Source organism: Pelophylax lessonae (genome assembly GCF_965119305.1).
Source record: "Pelophylax lessonae genome assembly, contig: HAP1_SCAFFOLD_265, whole genome shotgun sequence".
NCBI lineage: Eukaryota > Metazoa > Chordata > Amphibia > Anura > Ranidae > Pelophylax > Pelophylax lessonae.
In genome coordinates, this window is record NW_028120075.1 from 172,391 (window position 1) to 190,324 (window position 17,934).

General features: G+C 45.1%; 2 protein-coding genes across 2 annotated transcripts in view; one reads left to right on the forward strand and one right to left on the reverse strand.

Annotated features, from left to right (window-relative positions):
- Positions 1 to 17,934, reverse strand: part of LOC309543606 (uncharacterized protein) — a gene marked incomplete at its 3' end in the record, with an annotated part of 208,822 nt that overhangs the window by 132,384 nt on the left and 58,504 nt on the right. The gene's annotated exons all lie outside the window — the stretch shown is intronic.
- On the forward strand, positions 1,238 to 14,219 carry LOC309543603 (uncharacterized protein; the record flags this gene model as incomplete). Its single annotated transcript, XM_082276061.1, has 7 exons — positions 1,238 to 1,322; positions 1,439 to 1,536; positions 1,626 to 1,655; positions 2,071 to 2,182; positions 2,357 to 2,367; positions 2,869 to 3,682; positions 13,531 to 14,219. The coding sequence occupies 7 exons, from the start codon at positions 1,238 to 1,240 to the stop codon at positions 14,217 to 14,219; spliced, it is 1,839 nt and encodes a 612-aa protein (XP_082132187.1).

A 17,934-nucleotide genomic window follows, 5' to 3' on the forward strand; every position in this document is an offset into this window, starting at 1 on the left:
AAGTGGCAGTGGGGGTGGGATGGGATTAGAGGCAGCAAAGGTGGAGGGGATGGGATAAGTGGCAGCGGTGGGGGATGGAATGAGTGGCAGGGGTGGTGGGGGGATGGGATGGAATGAGATAAGTGGTGGTGGTTGGGGGAGAATGGGATGGTATCAGTGGCAGCGGTGGTCGTGGGGGGTGGGATGAGTGGCAGCAGTGAGGGGGGGAGATGGGAGCAGTGATGGTAGGAGGATGGGATGAGTGGCAGTGGTGAGGGGGCATGGGATCAGTGGTAAGGGTGGAGGTTGGGGGGGATGGAATGGGATGAGTGATAGCACTGGTGGGGGGGATGAATTCAGTGGCAGCAAATGTGCTGGTGTGGGGGGGGGAGGGGGATCAGTGGCAGCGGTAGTGCTGGTGTGTGGGGGGGGGTGGGAATCAGTGGCAGTGCTGATATTGAGGGATGGGATCAGTGTCACTCCCTTGCAGATCACTCGGTCCCTCCTCCTTGCTAGGTCCCAGTGTATCTTCGGCTTTCTTCCTGTGTCTCCAGTAACTCATCCCATCATGGGGTCTCCTCACACGGTGAAGAGCTCCTCCCCTTCACTCTACTGGCCCAGCCCGGGTCAGCTGATTTTCTTTTTCACTCTCCCAACATTGTATCTCCCTACCCTACTGAACTCAATGGGCGGGCAGAGAGGATGGACAGGGACTGTGTGCCTGTGAGAGTGCATGTTAATGACCAGTGTACTATCTACCGAGCAGCGGTGGGCCCCCCTACAGTGGCGGAACTGCAGGATTCCTTCGCAAGTGCGACTGCTGCAACCCTGGTAATTCCCCCACTGCTATGACCACACAGCTCCTCCTCTCAATCTTCCTCCAATCAGAGTCAGAGATTCCTATGACATCACACTGACCTCACAGCTCCTCCCTCCTATATCCCGCTATCCGACTCCTTAATTTCTGATGCTCTTAGGATGTGGGCTGAACCCCAGGCCTCCTTACTTTCAAAGTAGGGCTGTTGGACCTGCATTGTATGTAATATCAGAAACCTCAGCATGAAGTGGGGTTTAAATAAAAATAGACCTGACCAGTGAGGTGAGGAGGATTCTGGGAATGTCATTTGATTTTACTATTTGTGTTCAAATCTAGAGTTTTCCTCCTGTGAAGTCTGGAGATCATATGACCATCACATTGCCTCCACCTCCCTCCCTGATAGAATAGAGAAATACAAAGAAGATTTGAGAAGTCACCAAGATGATGATGGAGCTGCTGATAGGAGAGGTGAGCGGTGCTGGGAAGGACGTCATGATGGAGAATCAGCCGCCCCTCACATCACCGGGTAAGAGGAGACTTTATTGTAAAGGAGAGAGCAGTACGGAGGGTCCACCTAGATCTCCCATCATCTGATAAACACATACACACACTGACTGAATACATTGTTTCTGTTTCCTACAGATGGATCTAGTAATGGGAACCCACCAGAGAGATGTCCCCGTTCTCTGTATTCCCAGGATTCCACACAGGAAGGTCACACCATCCCCCACCATCATCAGGTAGATGAGGAACAATCACTGATAGTATCATTAGGATCTGTACATTATCTGCATTGTTACCATTGATGTCATTTTTATTATATATTCAGAGTGGAAACCTGAGAGATTGTAAAGTTGAGGTTAAAGAAGAGATAAAAGAGGAGGATGATGAGGATGGGGTGATGGAGGAGTCAGAGTTTCTAAAGGAACACAAAGATCTCTATCAGGACACCATGGAGGAGTCATCCAGCTACAGAAACCCACCAGAGAGATGTCCCCGTCCTCTGTATTCCCTGGATTCACCACAGGAAGGTCACACCATCCCTCAATGTTACAAGGTTGGTGGATTGGAGCATCTAGAACATGGACTTCTGGAGAGGATGTTTTTTTTTTTTTTTTTTTTAAATGTTCAATAGGTTTTATTAAAGAATTTGCAAAATAACTGAATTTTTTATATATATATAATATCACAATAATAAAGCTTATATCTTCCAGATGATATTCTCTCTCATTTTCTTGGTTTAGAGTGGAGATCCAATCGATATAGAATTTGAGGTTAAAGCAGAGGAAGAAGAGACGTATGTGAGGGATGATCAGCAGTCTATGGAGGAGGATGGAATAACGGGGACATTTATAGAGGAGGACACTCCTACAGAGATCAGCACAGGTGGGTCATTAACACTAAATACATTCCTCCACCCATACTGATCACTGATTGGTCCAGAGTAGGGCGGGGACTGGGTGATATCAGCCTGTAATCCCCTGGTCACTTTCCTGAGCTGTGTTCCCCGTCCTGTATTCCAGTATTTCTCTCGGATAATCTTCCTTCTCTGTGCTGCAGACACAATTTATGTCTCTAGACTGAGTTTATGGGGATTCTGGGGTTCAGCTGGCAGCAAAATACCATAGACGCTGCTTGACCTAGACACCTAGACACCTGGGGTATGTACCTTGGGTCTTCTGCCCCATGCCCGGGTCTACCAAGATCTCTGACAGAACAATTCTCCCGGGGTTACTTGCTCTGTTATTTGCTGGCTGTGCTGGGTGGAGGGTTAGCCTCACACCCAGGTCACTAAGTGCAGTCCCAGGAGATGGGAGGCAGCAATGTGGGACCTCTGCAACTGATTACTTAACAAAAATATTATGAGACCTGACCCTGCACTATATACTCTATGTTGTACATTACATACTCCTCACCCCTACACTATATACTCTATGTTGTACATTACATACTCCTGACTTCTGCTCTCTCCCCTCTACCCACTGCTATACTGTATATGTTTTTCAGAGAAGTCCTCTCTTTCCACACATCAGAGATTGCACACTGGTGAGAAGCCGTATTGCTGTCCTAAGTGTGGGAAATGTTTTTCACGGAAGTACCATCTTTCCACACATCAGAGATCGCACACTGGTGAGAAGCCGCATTCCTGTCCTGAGTGTGGGAAATGTTTTTCAGAGAAGTCACAGATTTCCAGACATCAGAGATCTCACACGGATGAGAAGCCGTATTCCTGTCCTGAGTGCGGGAAATGTTTTTCATGCAAGTCAAATCTTTCCACACATCAGAGGTCGCACACTGGTGAGAAGCCGTATTGCTGTCCTGAGTGCGGGAAATGTTTTGCAAATAAGTCCCATCTTTCCAGACATCAGAGATCTCACACTGGTGAGAAGCCGCATTTCTGTCCTGAGTGCGGGAAATGTTTTTCACGGAAGTCCCATCTTTCCACACATCAGAGATCACACACTGGTGAGAAGCCGTATTCCTGTCCTAAGTGCGGGAAATGTTTTTCACAGAAGGCCAATCTTTCCATGCATCAGAGATCGCACACTGGTGAGAAGCCGTATTCCTGTCCTGAGTGCGGGAAATTTTTTTCAGAGAAGGCCAATCTTTCCATGCATCAGAAATTGCACACTGGTGAGAAGCCGTATTCTTGTCCTAAATGCGGGAAATGTTTTTCAATGAAGTCCAATCTTTCCACACATCAGAGATCGCACACTGGTGAGAAGCCGTATTCCTGTCCTGAGTGCGGGAAATGTTTTTCAGAGAAGTCCACTCTTTCCACACATCAGAGATCGCACACTGGTGAGAAGCCATATTCCTGTCCTGAGTGCGGGAAATGTTTTTCATGCAAGTCAAATCTTTCCACACATCAGAGGTCACACACTGGTGAGAAGCCGTATTGCTGTCCTGAGTGCAGGAAATGTTTTTCACAAAAGTCCGCTCTTTCCAAGCATCAGAAATTGCACACTGGTGAGAAGCCGTATTCCGGTCCTGAATGAAGGAATTGTTCCTCACTGAAGTCCTGTCTTCTGTACATCAGGCATCCCACACAACCCTGGAGGTGTATTAGTGCCTTGAGTGCGGGAAATGTCTTCTATATGAATGTTGGTGGACATGTGGGGAAGAAGCACATCCTGATATACACCTCAGATATACTCCATGGCTGATCTTCATCATGTAAGAAACACTTCATAAGGAGATCAGAGATCACCAAAGACATGGAAGAAGTGTTGTCCCATGTTGGCCATTGATAGCAGAAAAAAATAAAAATGGAGTCCTTACCTTTCATTGGCTGAGTACATTTTGTGCGGGAAGATTTCACAAACACTTACAGGTCTGGTTGTTATAAATGTGTTGATAAAATGTGACCCGCATTCCCCCAGTCATGGTAAATTTGGATTTCCTATAATGGTCAGTTCCATCTAGTGGCCATAATGTGCTTTCCTGACAGATGTCCATGGCAGCATACGTTTGGGTAGCCCCGCCCTCGTTCCTCCCCCATAAGACCCCACCCCCATCAATGTTCAGGATAAGCCAATGGCTGCATTCCTTTTTTGTCCTCCTCACTTATAGGTCATTTTTGTATGAAGTTTTCCTAGCTATTGGAAGTATTGGTGGGCAGGTCTGGTGCTGGGCAGCTGTGCGGGATGTCAGGAGCTTCCTTTGGTATCCAGAAGTCTTCCAGGATGTCCCAAGTGGTCATTGAGTCCCCAACTATCAGCGGGGTGGTGTTATGGCACACCTATGTAGAGGATGCATGCCTGGAGAGTGGGCCCTGCCATCAGCGGCCATTTGCATTGGCTGGGAGCCCAGCTGTTAGCGGGTGGCCATTAAGTGTTAGACACGTGAAATTCGTTTCGGTTCGAATACAAATTCCGACAAATTTTTGATTATTCCTAGATTCGGATTTATCCAAATCTCCAAATGAAATTGTAATGAATTTCGTTGAAATCTGTTACATTTTTTTTTGTTTTTATTCATTTTCAAACAAATTCCAACTTTTGAGAGCGTTTCGAATTTGGATCGGTAAAAAAAAACGATCGACCGATGCAAATTCTGTGTGAAGAAATAGCTGGTTAGGCACCAAGCCGATGAATGGAAAGAAAAGAATGCCGACAATAGATAAATCACCGTGTGATGTAGACAGGTGACCCCGTCCCTTACCTATATAAAAGATGTAAAGTAGGCAGAGGGCCTCCATGACGGCAAGAGCGTCTTTTTAAATTTTTTCCATGTGCGGGGGAGGGGGGCGTTGTGATTGATGACGGATCTACATCGGGGGAGGCTGGATTTTATTTTTTAATAAAGGATTTTTCCAAAATTGTGAGTGTTTTTATTACTTTTTGACACTGCTGGATCTGGGGGGCCCCTTGGTAAAAGGGGCTTTCAGATTATGAGGAGCCCCCTGCCTGCAGACCCCCACAAGCACAGGCCACGGTTGTGGGGAAGAGGCCCTTGTCGCCATCAACATGGGGACAAGGTGCTTTGAGGTGGGGGGACAGAGCTGCCACAAAACACCCAACCCCAACCCATGGTGAGGGCATGTGGCCTTGTACGGGTTGGAAGGGGGGAGCTCGCTTGTCCCCCTTTTTCTGACTTGCCGAACTGCATGCTCAGGTTAAGATCTGGTATGGATTTTGGGGGGACCCCACTGCATTTATTTATTATTTTACATTTTGGCGTGGGCCTGGTATAGACTGGGGGAGGGGAGGGGATCCCACGTAATTTTTTTTCATGAGTCCCAACATCCTATCTGTTCAGAGAAATGGGAAACTACAGATGTTCACAAGGAACCACTGTCATATGTGTGGACTTTAAGGGCACAGCATGAGACAGATAACAACTACATGGATTTATCCTAAAATAACATTTATTGATTTATCTAAAACCAGATCTCAATAAAATGAGGAAACTGACCCCAAACTGAGCTCAGCTCGTACACAGGAGATCAATGTCTCCTACTAATTTCACTCATGTACATCATACATATATAAGGATAAGTTGGTATATATCATAAGGTTCGTGTAGGTATAGATATTTCCTCTCTTCACTTAGATGTAACATTTAGTGACGGCCATGTACTTTATTACTGAATATATCTTATTACTATTATAACAATCTCCTTACTATATGGATATTTTTGTCTCAGCTTTTTTTTGTATACATGTCTGCATCATATTTGTTACTGATGTCGACATTTGTATCAATTACTGTATGTATAATAAATGACTACATTCAGATTCTATTTTTGTATATCTTAGTTGGTGACCTGCCTCATTTAAAGTCCCACGACCTCTGTTTTCTGTTTGCATTAACCAATATTGATGGAGGCACATCACTGTGTTTGCTTCAGATGATATTCCTCTATCTTCGGTTGTTCACTGATCAACGCGTTTCACACAAGGCATCTTCAGGACTATGAAGATGTACAGACAGTTTTTTCTTAAAATGAACAGACTCGATATTAGTGTTTCATAAACATAGAACATAATCTGTATTTATGTACATCATAATAAATACAAACATGGCTTACTAGCACACGGCATTCCTTCGTCCCCCCAACAAATTAACCAGACCTTGGGGGGAAACCAGACCAAAATGTGTAGTGTATATAGGTATCTATCCTGATGATCCTAGGTACAAGATAAAATATACAGTATCTTACAAAAGTAAGTACACCCCTCACATTTTTGTAAATATTTTATTCTATCTTTTCATGTGACAACACTGAAGAAATGACACTTTGCTACAATGTAAAGTAGTGAGTGTACAGCTTGTATAACAGTGTAAATTTGCTTTCCCCTCAAAATAACTCAACACACAGCCATTAATGTCTAAACCGCTGGCAACAAAAGTGAATACACCCCTAAGTGACAATGTCCAAATTGGGCCCAATTAGTCATTTTCCCTCCCCGGTGTCATGTGACTCGTTAGTCTTACAAGGCCTCAGGTGTTAATGGAGAGCAGGTGTGTTAAATTTGGTGTTATCGCTCTCCCTCTCTTACTGGTCACTGGAAGTTCAGCATGGCACCTCATGGCAAAGAACTCCCTGAGGATCTGAAAGAAAAAAGAATTGTTGCTGTACATAAAGATGGCCTAGACATTGAAACTGAGCTGCAGCACAGTGGCCAAGACCATACAGCGGTTTAACAGGACAGGTTCCACTCAGAACAGACCTCGCCATGATCGACCAAAGAAGTTGAGTGCACGTGCTCAACATCATATCCAGAGGTTGTCTTTTGCAAAACAGATGTATGAGTGCTGCCAGCATAGCTGCAGAGGTTGGGGGGGTCATCCTGTCAGTGCTCAGACCATACGTCGCACACTGCATCAAATTGGTCTGCATGGCTGAAATTGGTCTGCATGGCTGTCATCCCAGAAGGAAGCCTCTTCTAAAGATGATGCACAAGAAAGCCCACAAACAGTTTGCTGAAGACAAGCAGACAAAGGGCATGGATTACTGAAACCATATCTTGTGGTCTGAAGAAACCATAATTAACTTATTTGGTTCAGATGGTGTCAAGCGCGTGTGGCGGAAACCAGGTGAGGAGTACAAAGACAAGTGTGTCTTGCCTACAGTCAAGCATGGTGGTGGGAGTGTCATGGTCTGGGGCTGCATGAGTGCTGCTGGCACTGGGGAGCTACAGTTCATTGAGGCAACCATGAATGCCAACATGTACTGTGACATACTGAAGCAGAGCATGATCCCCTTCCTTTGGAGACTGGGCCGCAGGCTAGTATTCCAACATTATAACGACTCCAAACACACCTCCAAGACGACAACTGCCTTGCTAGAGAAGCTAAGGGTAAAGGTGATGGACTAGCCAAGCAAGACCTAAACCCTATTGAGCCTCTGTGGGGCATCCTCAAACTGAAGGTGGAGGAGCGCAAGGTCTCTAACATCCACCAGCTCCGTGATGTCATCATGGAGGAGAGGAAGAGGACTCCAGTGGCAACCTGTGAAGCTCTGGTGAACTTCATGCCAAAGAGGGTTTATAGCAGTGCTGGCAAATAATGGTGGCCACACAAAATATTGACACTTTAGGAACAATTTGGACACTTTAACTTAGAGGTGTACTCCTTTTTGTTGCCAGCGGTTTAGACATTAATGGCTGTGTGATGAGTTATATGAGGGGACAGCAAATTTACACTGTTATACAAGCTGTACACTCACTACTTTACATTGTAGCAAACAGGGCAGGTGCTAGACTATTTTACGCCCTAGGCAAGACCAGCTACTTGCGCCCCCCCCCCCAAAAAAAAAAGGGAAAGGGGTAAAAACTCCTCTATGTAATACCCAGTGACCCTGATCTGATGGTTTCTCCATGTTATGCTGTCATACCCAGTGACCGCCATATTCCTTTATGTCCCTCTATGTCACACCCAGGGACCCTGATGTTTTTTCCATGTCACATCCTGGGACCCCAATATTCCTCAATGTCATGCTGTCATACCCAGTGACCCCAATGTTCCTCTATGTCACACCAGGGGCCCCTGATGTTCCTCCATGTCATACTCGGAGAGACCCTGATGTTTTTACATGTCACACCTGGGGACATCAATCCCCCATGGCACACAAAGGGACCCCAATTTCTTAGGGCACACATGGTGACCCCGAACCCCGGTTACACCCAGTGACCCCTATCCCCCATGTCACACCTGGTGACTTCGATTCACCATGGCAAATCTGGTGACCCAGATTCCCTTTCACACCAGGGATCCTCCATGTCACACCCCGGGACTCCGATCCCCTGTTCTGGGGACACCCACTAGGCAGTATGAAGAGAGTGGTCCGCACTCTGCCCTCCTTCACCGTGATTCCTTTTCCCAGGACGCTCCTCTCCTGGACCACAGTGCTCACCACGGCTCCAAAGAGCTTGTGGTGGATGGAGAAGCAGCAGTCAATGCCGAGCTCCAGCTCAGGTTCAGCTCTCCTCCACTCCCTGGTTAATATCGACCCAGGGACGTGAACGGCTGCCCACCAGCTCAGTGCAGAGTATCACTTCCTGCTTGGGGTTTAGGCCACTCAGCTCCAGCCGAAGAGGATCATCATGCAGGCAGCACTCCGGTGGGCTCCCTTCCTGCCTATTGCCCCCCCCCCCCCCAAACAGCGGTGGAAAGCCAAAGCCTGGTAGTTCTGCCACTGCCCCAGACACCTATCATCTTCCTCTGTCCCTTCTTCCTCGCCCACTGCCGCCTCTCCCCTCCGTTCACAAGGATCATTAATGATGGAGAGAGAGTGCCGACTCATGGCTGCGCCCCTAGGTGGCAATGCGCCCTAGGCGGCTGCCTAGTTTGCCTAGTGGAAGCACCGGCCCTGGTAGCAAAGTGTCATTTCTTCAGTGTTTTCACATGAAAAGATAGAATAACATATTTACAAATATGTGAGGGGTGTACTTACTTTTGTGAGATACTGTATATGTGTAGTAGTGTGATCTTAGACATACAAATTCTTATACAAGAAGAAGGTGGGATAGAAACTACACTTTATAGAAAACCGACAGCCGGCAACATGGTTATACATGCCAATAGCTTTTATCCAAACCCCCGGTACATAGTATACCCTACTCCCAGTATCTTAGATTGCATTGAGTCTGTTCGAACGACGAAGATTTTAAACAGGAGGTGGACTCCCTTCGAAAGAGATTGCTTATTAGAGGCTATTCGTGGACTACACTGCGAAAAGCTTATAATAGCACAAAAGAGAGGAAGGTATGTTCCGAGGTCTGAAACAACCAAAAACAGAAATAGTCCGTTTAATAACACCTTATACTAGACAACATACACAAATTAGAAAATACTTCAACAACATTGGTACAGACATCTATGCTCTTATCTGCCAGGACTCCACCCACCGTCCAATATACTCCATGGCTATTGGATCAGTGTGAAACATCAAGACAGCATGAGCTGTGTCCCTGTTAGGCAGAGAAAGCAAAAACTATATCCACTCATTCTAGCACCTACCTAGGAGGGCACTACATCTGTATGGAAGGGTCTGTTTGATTATTCACCTGCTGGGACGGCGCTCTGATGTGAGAAGCTGCAGTGTCAGTATTCCTTTAGCAGTAATTAACCCCTTACGGGTCTTTTTGACAGTTTAGCAGCCGTAGTTTGAATTGTGAATTAAAAAACAAATTACTACATAGCTTGAGTAGCAATTATATATGTTATAATATTTGGTTCCTAATAATATGGAGTTCTCCCTTGTACCGTGTCTGTTTATCATGGATTTATTTCTTACTGTGACAGGTCCTTGTGCCACTGCAGCCTAATCCCTCTATGCTGTGGCTGCTCTATGCAGGTTATAGCAGGAGGGGGGCAGCGTCTTCCTTACTGATACTGTTCCTGGATTGTCAGCCCTTCTGCAGGCCTCATAAAGCTGGTGTATGGGAAGCTGACTAATGGACACTTTCTATTAAACCTCTCCAGATCTGCATGTATTATGCACACCGTAGACTGGGCCTTTGGTGCTTGACAGGCAAAACCCTGTATAAATTTCCTGCTTTGTTCAGGCATCCAGGGAGGAAGATGACCCCTACCAACAGGTTGCCACAGGTAGTCAAGACACTCTAAAGGAGTCTGTTACATCTCTCCCTGTGCAAGGAGACTCAACTCTGACCATGTCAAGCTTTTTCCTTGTAGGATCAGTCAACTGACCAATTTAATCCTCTTCAAACAATTCCTAAAGGTAAGATGAGGATGATCTATAAGCAGGTTTTTGTACCTCCCTTCCTGCAGAGGTACCTGCAATGCAAGTATTTTAAGCACTTCCAAAGGAGCGTGTTGCCTTTTTTTCCTATGATGTGTAAGCTAGAAGCTCATGCTAGAAGAGTGGTGTAAATTGAACAGAAGGACAGAGCAGCGGAATGTCTTAGTGGTCATCACCTTGCAGCACTGGGTTGTTCAGTTCAAACCCCAACCAGAACACTTCTACCTGTACTGCAGGATATCAGATTAGGCACTTGTGAAGAGGAAGAGGTCTTCCGGTATAATGAGTCACCTATTTGGTTGATGTGGCCTTCATGAGCTTAGTTTTATACATGGAGTTGCCATTGGAGGATGCTTTGTCCTTTAGGGGTATACTCAATAATGATGATTAGTGGGTCCTTGGAGGGGGTTTAGGGTCTTCTGGTGGTAACTTTGTGTTGGTTTTGTTCTTCAGGGGTATATCTGTCTGCAGTTGTAGCCTGTGAACCTGCCTTAACCTTTGCCTCTCTTCCCCGATTTAAGGGGGAATGCTGGAGACTCTGATGTAAGGAGAGTTCTGGGGAAGCTGGGGACTCTGGAGTAAAAGGGAACTCTGTGGTCACCAAAGCTCCCCATTGCATCAAAGTTTCCAGAGACCCCTCTTACACTTCTCACAGAGGGCACTGTAAATTCCAGTATAGTGCACTGCCATTCCTCCATGAGGAATGGAAGCCTGCTATGCTTGGACTTGTACTGCTCTCTGTAGGGGACTGAGGAGCTACTGCCTGCTATGCTAAGACTTGTAGTGCCCTCTGTGGGGACTAAGGCATGGCAGCCTGCTATTCTGGAACTTGTAGTGCCCTCTGTGAGGGACTGAGGATTCCTCAGTCCTCCACATTCTAGGGCACTATAAGTCCCAGCATAGTGGGCTGTCATTCCTCAGTCCCTCATAGCTGGGGGGGGGGGGGACAACAGAGTCCATATGCTATATAATGTCACAGCCCCGCTACCCCTCACCTTCCACCTCGGGTGCTGTCATTGTGTAGGGCAAAGGGCTCCGGCTCCACCATGTTTGGCTGTGATGTCAGATATGCAGGACTGGCACAGCTCCACTTTCTTCCCCTTCTACTGACTTTGGCGTCACAGGGGGGCTCTTCTCCTCCCCCAGCCACCCAGGGGCTCTCTCCTTGGGCCCTCTCCTTCTTCCCCAGCCACCCCGGGGCCCTCTCCTTTTCCCCTAGCCACCCAGGGACCCTCTCTTTCTCCCCTAGCCACCCAGGGACCCTCTCCTTTTCCCCTAGCCACCCAGGGGCCCTCTCCTTTTCCCCTAGCCACCCAGGGACCCTCTCTTTCTCCCCTAGCCACCCAGGGACCCTCTCCTTGTCCTCTAGTTACCCAGGGACCCTCTCCTTTTCCCCTAGCCACCCAGGGACCCTCTCCTTTTCCCCTAGCCACCCAGGAACCCTCTCCTTCTCTTCCAGCCACCCTCTTCTCCCCCAGCCACCCAGGGCCGCCTTCTTCTCCTCCTCCTCCACCAACTATTCTAAGACTCTTCCAACTTCCCTGGGGCTACTCACCCCCTTTGCGTAATAGACACCACAAATCTATGACCAGCCTACAGAGTGACAAGTTGGGGCCTGGTTACCTGTATGTTTCTGGGCCAAGGCAGAGCTCTCCTCCCAGAGCAACAACCGATGATAGCAGAGTGAGCTGACCGGGCAGTCACTTCCTACTGATGCAGGTGCACGCCCACCGATTCCTCCACATCTTAGGATTACATGATCAGACAGCCAATCCCCAGGCAGAGAAGGCGGGGTAAGTGTCAGCGGACAACCTGGCAGCCGCAGTGAAGGGACTGCAGCACACTGCTGCAACTTTTATATCCAAGGATAAAACAATCTTTTACTTGGGAGATTTCCCTGACTGCGCCCTTCTAAATGTTGTCGCTCTGCCACTGGCCGCGAGGCCCCTGTAGGTGCGAGGCCTTAGGCGACCGCCTAATTTGCCTAATTAGAGAGCTGCCTATGACGTTGGGCGCTCAGGCCACCCTCATGAAGTCTGTTTCTGATTGTTTGGTCAGAGACATTTACACCAGTGTCCTGCTGGAGGTCATTTTGTAGGGCTCTGGCAGTGCTCATCCTGGTCCTCCTTGCACAAAGGAGCAGATACCGGTCCTGCTGATGGGTTAAGGACCTTCTACAGCCATGTCCAGCTCTCCTAGAGTAACTGCCTGTCTCCTGGAATCTCTTCCATGCTCCTGAGACTTCATTCTGGCAATGGGAGGTATTGATGAGCCATCCTGGAGGAGTTGGACTAACTGTGCAACCTCTATAGGGTCCAGGTATGGCCTCATGCTACCAGTAGTGGCACTGACCCCAGCCAAATGCAAAACTAGTGACAAACACTCAGAAAAGATGAGTAGGGAAAATGTCAGTGGCCTCCACCTGTAAAACCATGTTTTGGAGGTCGTCTCATTGTTGCCCATCTAGTGCACCTGTTGGTAACAACCCCCTCTGCTACTTGACTGAGCAGATGAATATCCCAGGAGTTTCCCTGACTTGATGCTATACTCTGATTATAAAGTGTTGAGCAGTGTATATGAGTGTGGAAAACTCTTGGTAATTTTTCTTGTCTTCTGACAGACGGACTCTGTGGTGGGAATAGAAGGACATCGGAGGAAGATGTGACTACAGAAGATAATGACATGGCATCTTCTCCAGAAGTAAATCCCGTTCCTCATAATATACATGACAGACCTCACCATTGGAGGAGATCATTGGAATCTCCTGATACTTCACATAGTCCTCTAATATCTGACAGTGCCGACGGGTGCGGGAAACCATCTCATCTCAGGGAATCTTCTTTATACCATACAGGAGAGAATTCATTCTCATGTTCAGAGTGCGGGAAATGTTTTACTAATAAAAGAAACCTTCTTAGACACCAGAAAATACACACAGGAGAGTGTCCCTATTTATGTTCAGAGTGCGGGAAATGGTTTATTCGTAAAGGACACCTTCTTAGCCATCAGAGAATTCACACAGGGGAGCGTCCCTATTCATGTTCAGAGTGCGGGAAATGTTTTAGTGACAAAACATATCTTCTTAAGCATCAGAGAATACACACAGGTGAGCGTCCCTATTCATGTTCAGAGTGCGGGAAATGTTTTAGTCAAAAAGAAAGCCTCCTTAGCCATCAGAGAATACACACAGGTGAGCTTCCCTATCCATGTTCAGAGTGCGGAAAATGTTTTAATAATAAAGGAAACCTTCTTAGCCATCAGAGAATACACACAGATGAGCTTCCCTATTCATGTTCAGAGTGCGGGAAATGTTTTAATGAAAAACGAAACTTTCTTAGACATCAGAGAATACACACAGGTGAGCTTCCCTATTCATGTTCAGAGTGCGGGAAATGTTTTAATGAAAAAAGAAACCTTCTTAGACATCAGAGAATACACACAGGTGAGCGTCCTTATTCATGTTCAGAGTGCGGGAAATGTTTTAGTCAAAAAGAAAGCCTCCTTAGCCATCAGAGAATACACACAGGTGAGCTTCCCTATTCATGTTTAGAGTGCGGGAAATGTTTTAATCAGAAAGTACACCTTCTTAGGCATCAGAGAATACACACAGGTGAGCGTCCCTATTCATGTTCAGAGTGCGGGAAATGTTTTAATCAGAAAGTAAACCTTCTTAGCCATCAGAGAATACACAAAAATGAGCGCCCTTTTTAATGTTACGAGTGCGGGAAATATTTTCCAAACAAAGGTTTATTTCTTAGAAACCAGAAAGTTCATACAGGCGAGCGTCCTATTTCATGTTCAGAGTGCGGGAAATGTTTCACTCCTTATGTACGTTTCAATCGGCAAATAATTCACACTTGTATTAGAGGCTCCGTTTTCATGTTCAGAGTGCGGGAAAGTGTAAAAATAAAGGAAATATAATGAAACATCAGATTGCGCCCCCTGCTGGTACTACGGGAAATGGACTCTGGATTGTAACGGGTGGAACTGTTTAGTCCATAAACAAATGTGAAACCACCACAGTCCACTCGGGGTTGGTTTACACCCGCATTGCCCTCTGACCCGCTGTGGGGTTGGCAGGCAGCTGGGAGCCCTTATGTTAACCCTGTAAAGCCTACGCCAGTACGCCGCAACCGTATGCATCAGGGCTGTTGCAGCACAACCCCATTCAGATGAATAGCATTGCCCAATGTGACCGGGGGGTGTGAGGTTTGCAGCAGCCGCAAATAGCAGTGCCATGTGTACCGCCCCATCTGGGTGCCATTTAAGGTTAAGGGGTGGAAAAATCATGACTCAAATGTCTGCCTTTACCGATCCCTCCTCACATGAGGCAACAGGCAGGAAATCATCACAATACACGGGGGCAACAAGTGGGCAATCATGACAATACATGAGGCAACAGGTGGGCATTTATGATAATACATGGGGCAATAAGTCTACAATCATTACAATACATGAGGCAACAGGCTGGTGATCCTGACAATATATGGTGTGATATATAACAGACGGGCAATCATCATAATACATGGGGCAACAGACAAACAATTCTGACAATACATGGTCTATAATGCAACTGTATGAGGACCTAACGGGAAATGCTTTATTCTTTCTGTGTTCTACTTATAAATATGTATATAGATCTAACCTACTGGATGGAAAAAGATCACTGTAACATGCATTAACCCACAGCAGCCAATCAGGATTTATCTTTCACTGGTGAACCTTTTTTTTTTTTTTGGTTAAAGAAAGGAAACCCGTGCTATGGAGATGTAAGGGAATGAAAGGGCTGCAGCCTCCCTAGAATATAGCAATTCTATATCTAATTAATGGGTGTATACAGGGATAGGGAATTGGCGCTGCCCAAAGGGGTATTCATAAATAAATGTTAAAAATAAATTTTATAGACTCTTAAATATGTAGATATATATCTCTTATAACCTCAAATTATTCATAACCATATTACATAAAAATATAAAGTGACTAATGTTATGAAAGTGATATAGTGCCGTGTAATAAATAAATTCAATAGAATATAACTAAAAACAAATAAATTGATTCCTTGGGTGACACGGTAAAAATGCAATTAAAATTCTAAATATAAATACATATGTGGCAGATCAAAATATATTATAAATCGATATAAATATTGTGATAATTAAACGAGTGATCTGTGCATATAAGCAATAAAGCGCAAGGTGATTGGTGACTCTGAATATAGACGTGGTATATAACTAGCAATTATATATACACTCTTAACGTGCCAAGTGATAAGTGTATGGGCAATATATTTCCAGGAATCCAAAACAAACTGAGAAAAAAAATAATATATATATAGGTGCAGATATATCAATACACTCCACTCCCTAATCAAAGTATATCACAGATTAATTTAAACATATAAAAGATGGGGTAAATAAAGTTCATATAATGAAGTGCTTGATCATCTGGTGGTATTAGCATTCAATCTTCGTGCACTATAATGGGTGCTCAAAGTGGGTGGTGAAATAGATTGCACTCACCAGAGTGCCCAACCCCACACAGGGGTATTAAGCAGAGTAAGTGGTACTGTAAGCCACAGCAGGAAACTGTAAGCTCCTATGGGTCATCTACTTCTGTGTTCCTCTGTATAGGGGAGGGGGAAGGGACCCTGCTGTTCTCCAGTCCTCCGCTTGTTGTTGGGTAGTACTCCGGTGGTGTAATGTATGGGATGAATAAAGGGAGAACATATAGCGTAATTCCGTATGATAGGTTTTATTTTAGAACATCAAAAAAAGGGGGTACTCGCATTACAGAAGATAATAAACAGCGTTAGTGATGTGTCTCGCTCAGAGACCAAACAGGAAGCCGGCAATAGCGTGCTGTACTCCGAAACGCAGTGCTTTCCACGGAAGATCCGGATCGGGAAGTGACGCAACTATGCTGTACGCGTTTCGTCATTGTCATTGGCTGCTGAAGACGTCAATGACGAGCTTACAGTTTCCTGCTGTGGCTTACAGTACCACTTACTCTGCCTAATACCCCTGTGTGGGGTTGGACACTCTGGTGAGTGCAATCTATTTCACCACCCACTTTGAGCACCCATTATAGTGCACGAAGATTGAATGCTAATACCACCAGATGATCAAGCACTCCATTATATGAACTTTATTTACCCCATCTTTTATATGTTTAAATTAATCTGAGATATACTTTGATTAAGGAGTGGAGTGTATTGATATATCTGCACATATATATATATATATATATATATATATATATATATATATATATATATATTTCTCAGTTTGTTTTGGATTACTGGAAATATATTGCCCATACACTTATCACTTGGCACGTTAAGAGTGTATATATAATTGCTAGTTATATACCACGTCTATATTCAGAGTCACCAATCACCTTGCACTTTATTGCTTATATGCACAGATCACTCGTTTAATTATCACAATATTTGTATTGATTTATAATATATTTTGATCTGCCACATATGTATTTATATTTAATTGCATTTTTTACCGTGTCACCCAAGGAATCAATTTATTTGTTTTTTGTTATATTCTATTGAATTTATTTATTACACAGCACTATATCACTTTCATAACATTAGTCACTTTATATTTTTATGTAATATGGTTATGAATAATTTGAGGTTTTAAGAGATATGTATCTACATATTTAAGAGTCTATAAAATTTATTTTTAACATTTATTTATTAATACCCCCTTTGGGCAGCGCCAATTCCCTATCCCTGTATACAACCTTTTTTATTGGTTGCTTCATGTTGTTGTTCCTTTTTGATTTATTGAAGTAGCCGGCTTTTTATTGGTCCAACCAATGTATGATTATTAATACATTTGACACATTTGTTAATTCTATTATAAAAGATTTAAGCTTTATTTTATTCATATCATTACTGTGTGGTAATCGCTTATTCTGATCTTGTACAATAAAAACGCTTCGTACAATATTCTGTGCCGAGTCTTCTTTTTTACCAATGATTAGATGATCGGTGATTGGAATGTGATCAGTTCAGAGAGAGTTATCCATTGGGGTTTTATTAGTGAGATGGAGAGTGGAGAAGGCACCACATTGACAGCCATTGGAGGCCCTTTCTAAAGCCCTAAACTTTTTGGCAACCTGTCTATGACATTAGTCTTCCAAACTCTATCTCACTGAGCTAAGGCCAGAAGAGTTCCAGGAGTTCTTCTCTGTCCACAGTTCCCAAACCAAAAGGAGACATCCACCACATCTTCAATCTTAAGGCCCTAAACTTCCTCAGCTGGGCCCAGGAGTTCCCCATGCAATCCACCAGGTCATAGCCTCTCTCTTTATCAGGGAGACTTTTTGTTTTGACCACCCCATGTACTGTACGTCAGCTGCATTTCCGGGTCTGGGGCATGTACACGTGCCACCGGCGCCCAGCAGGAGC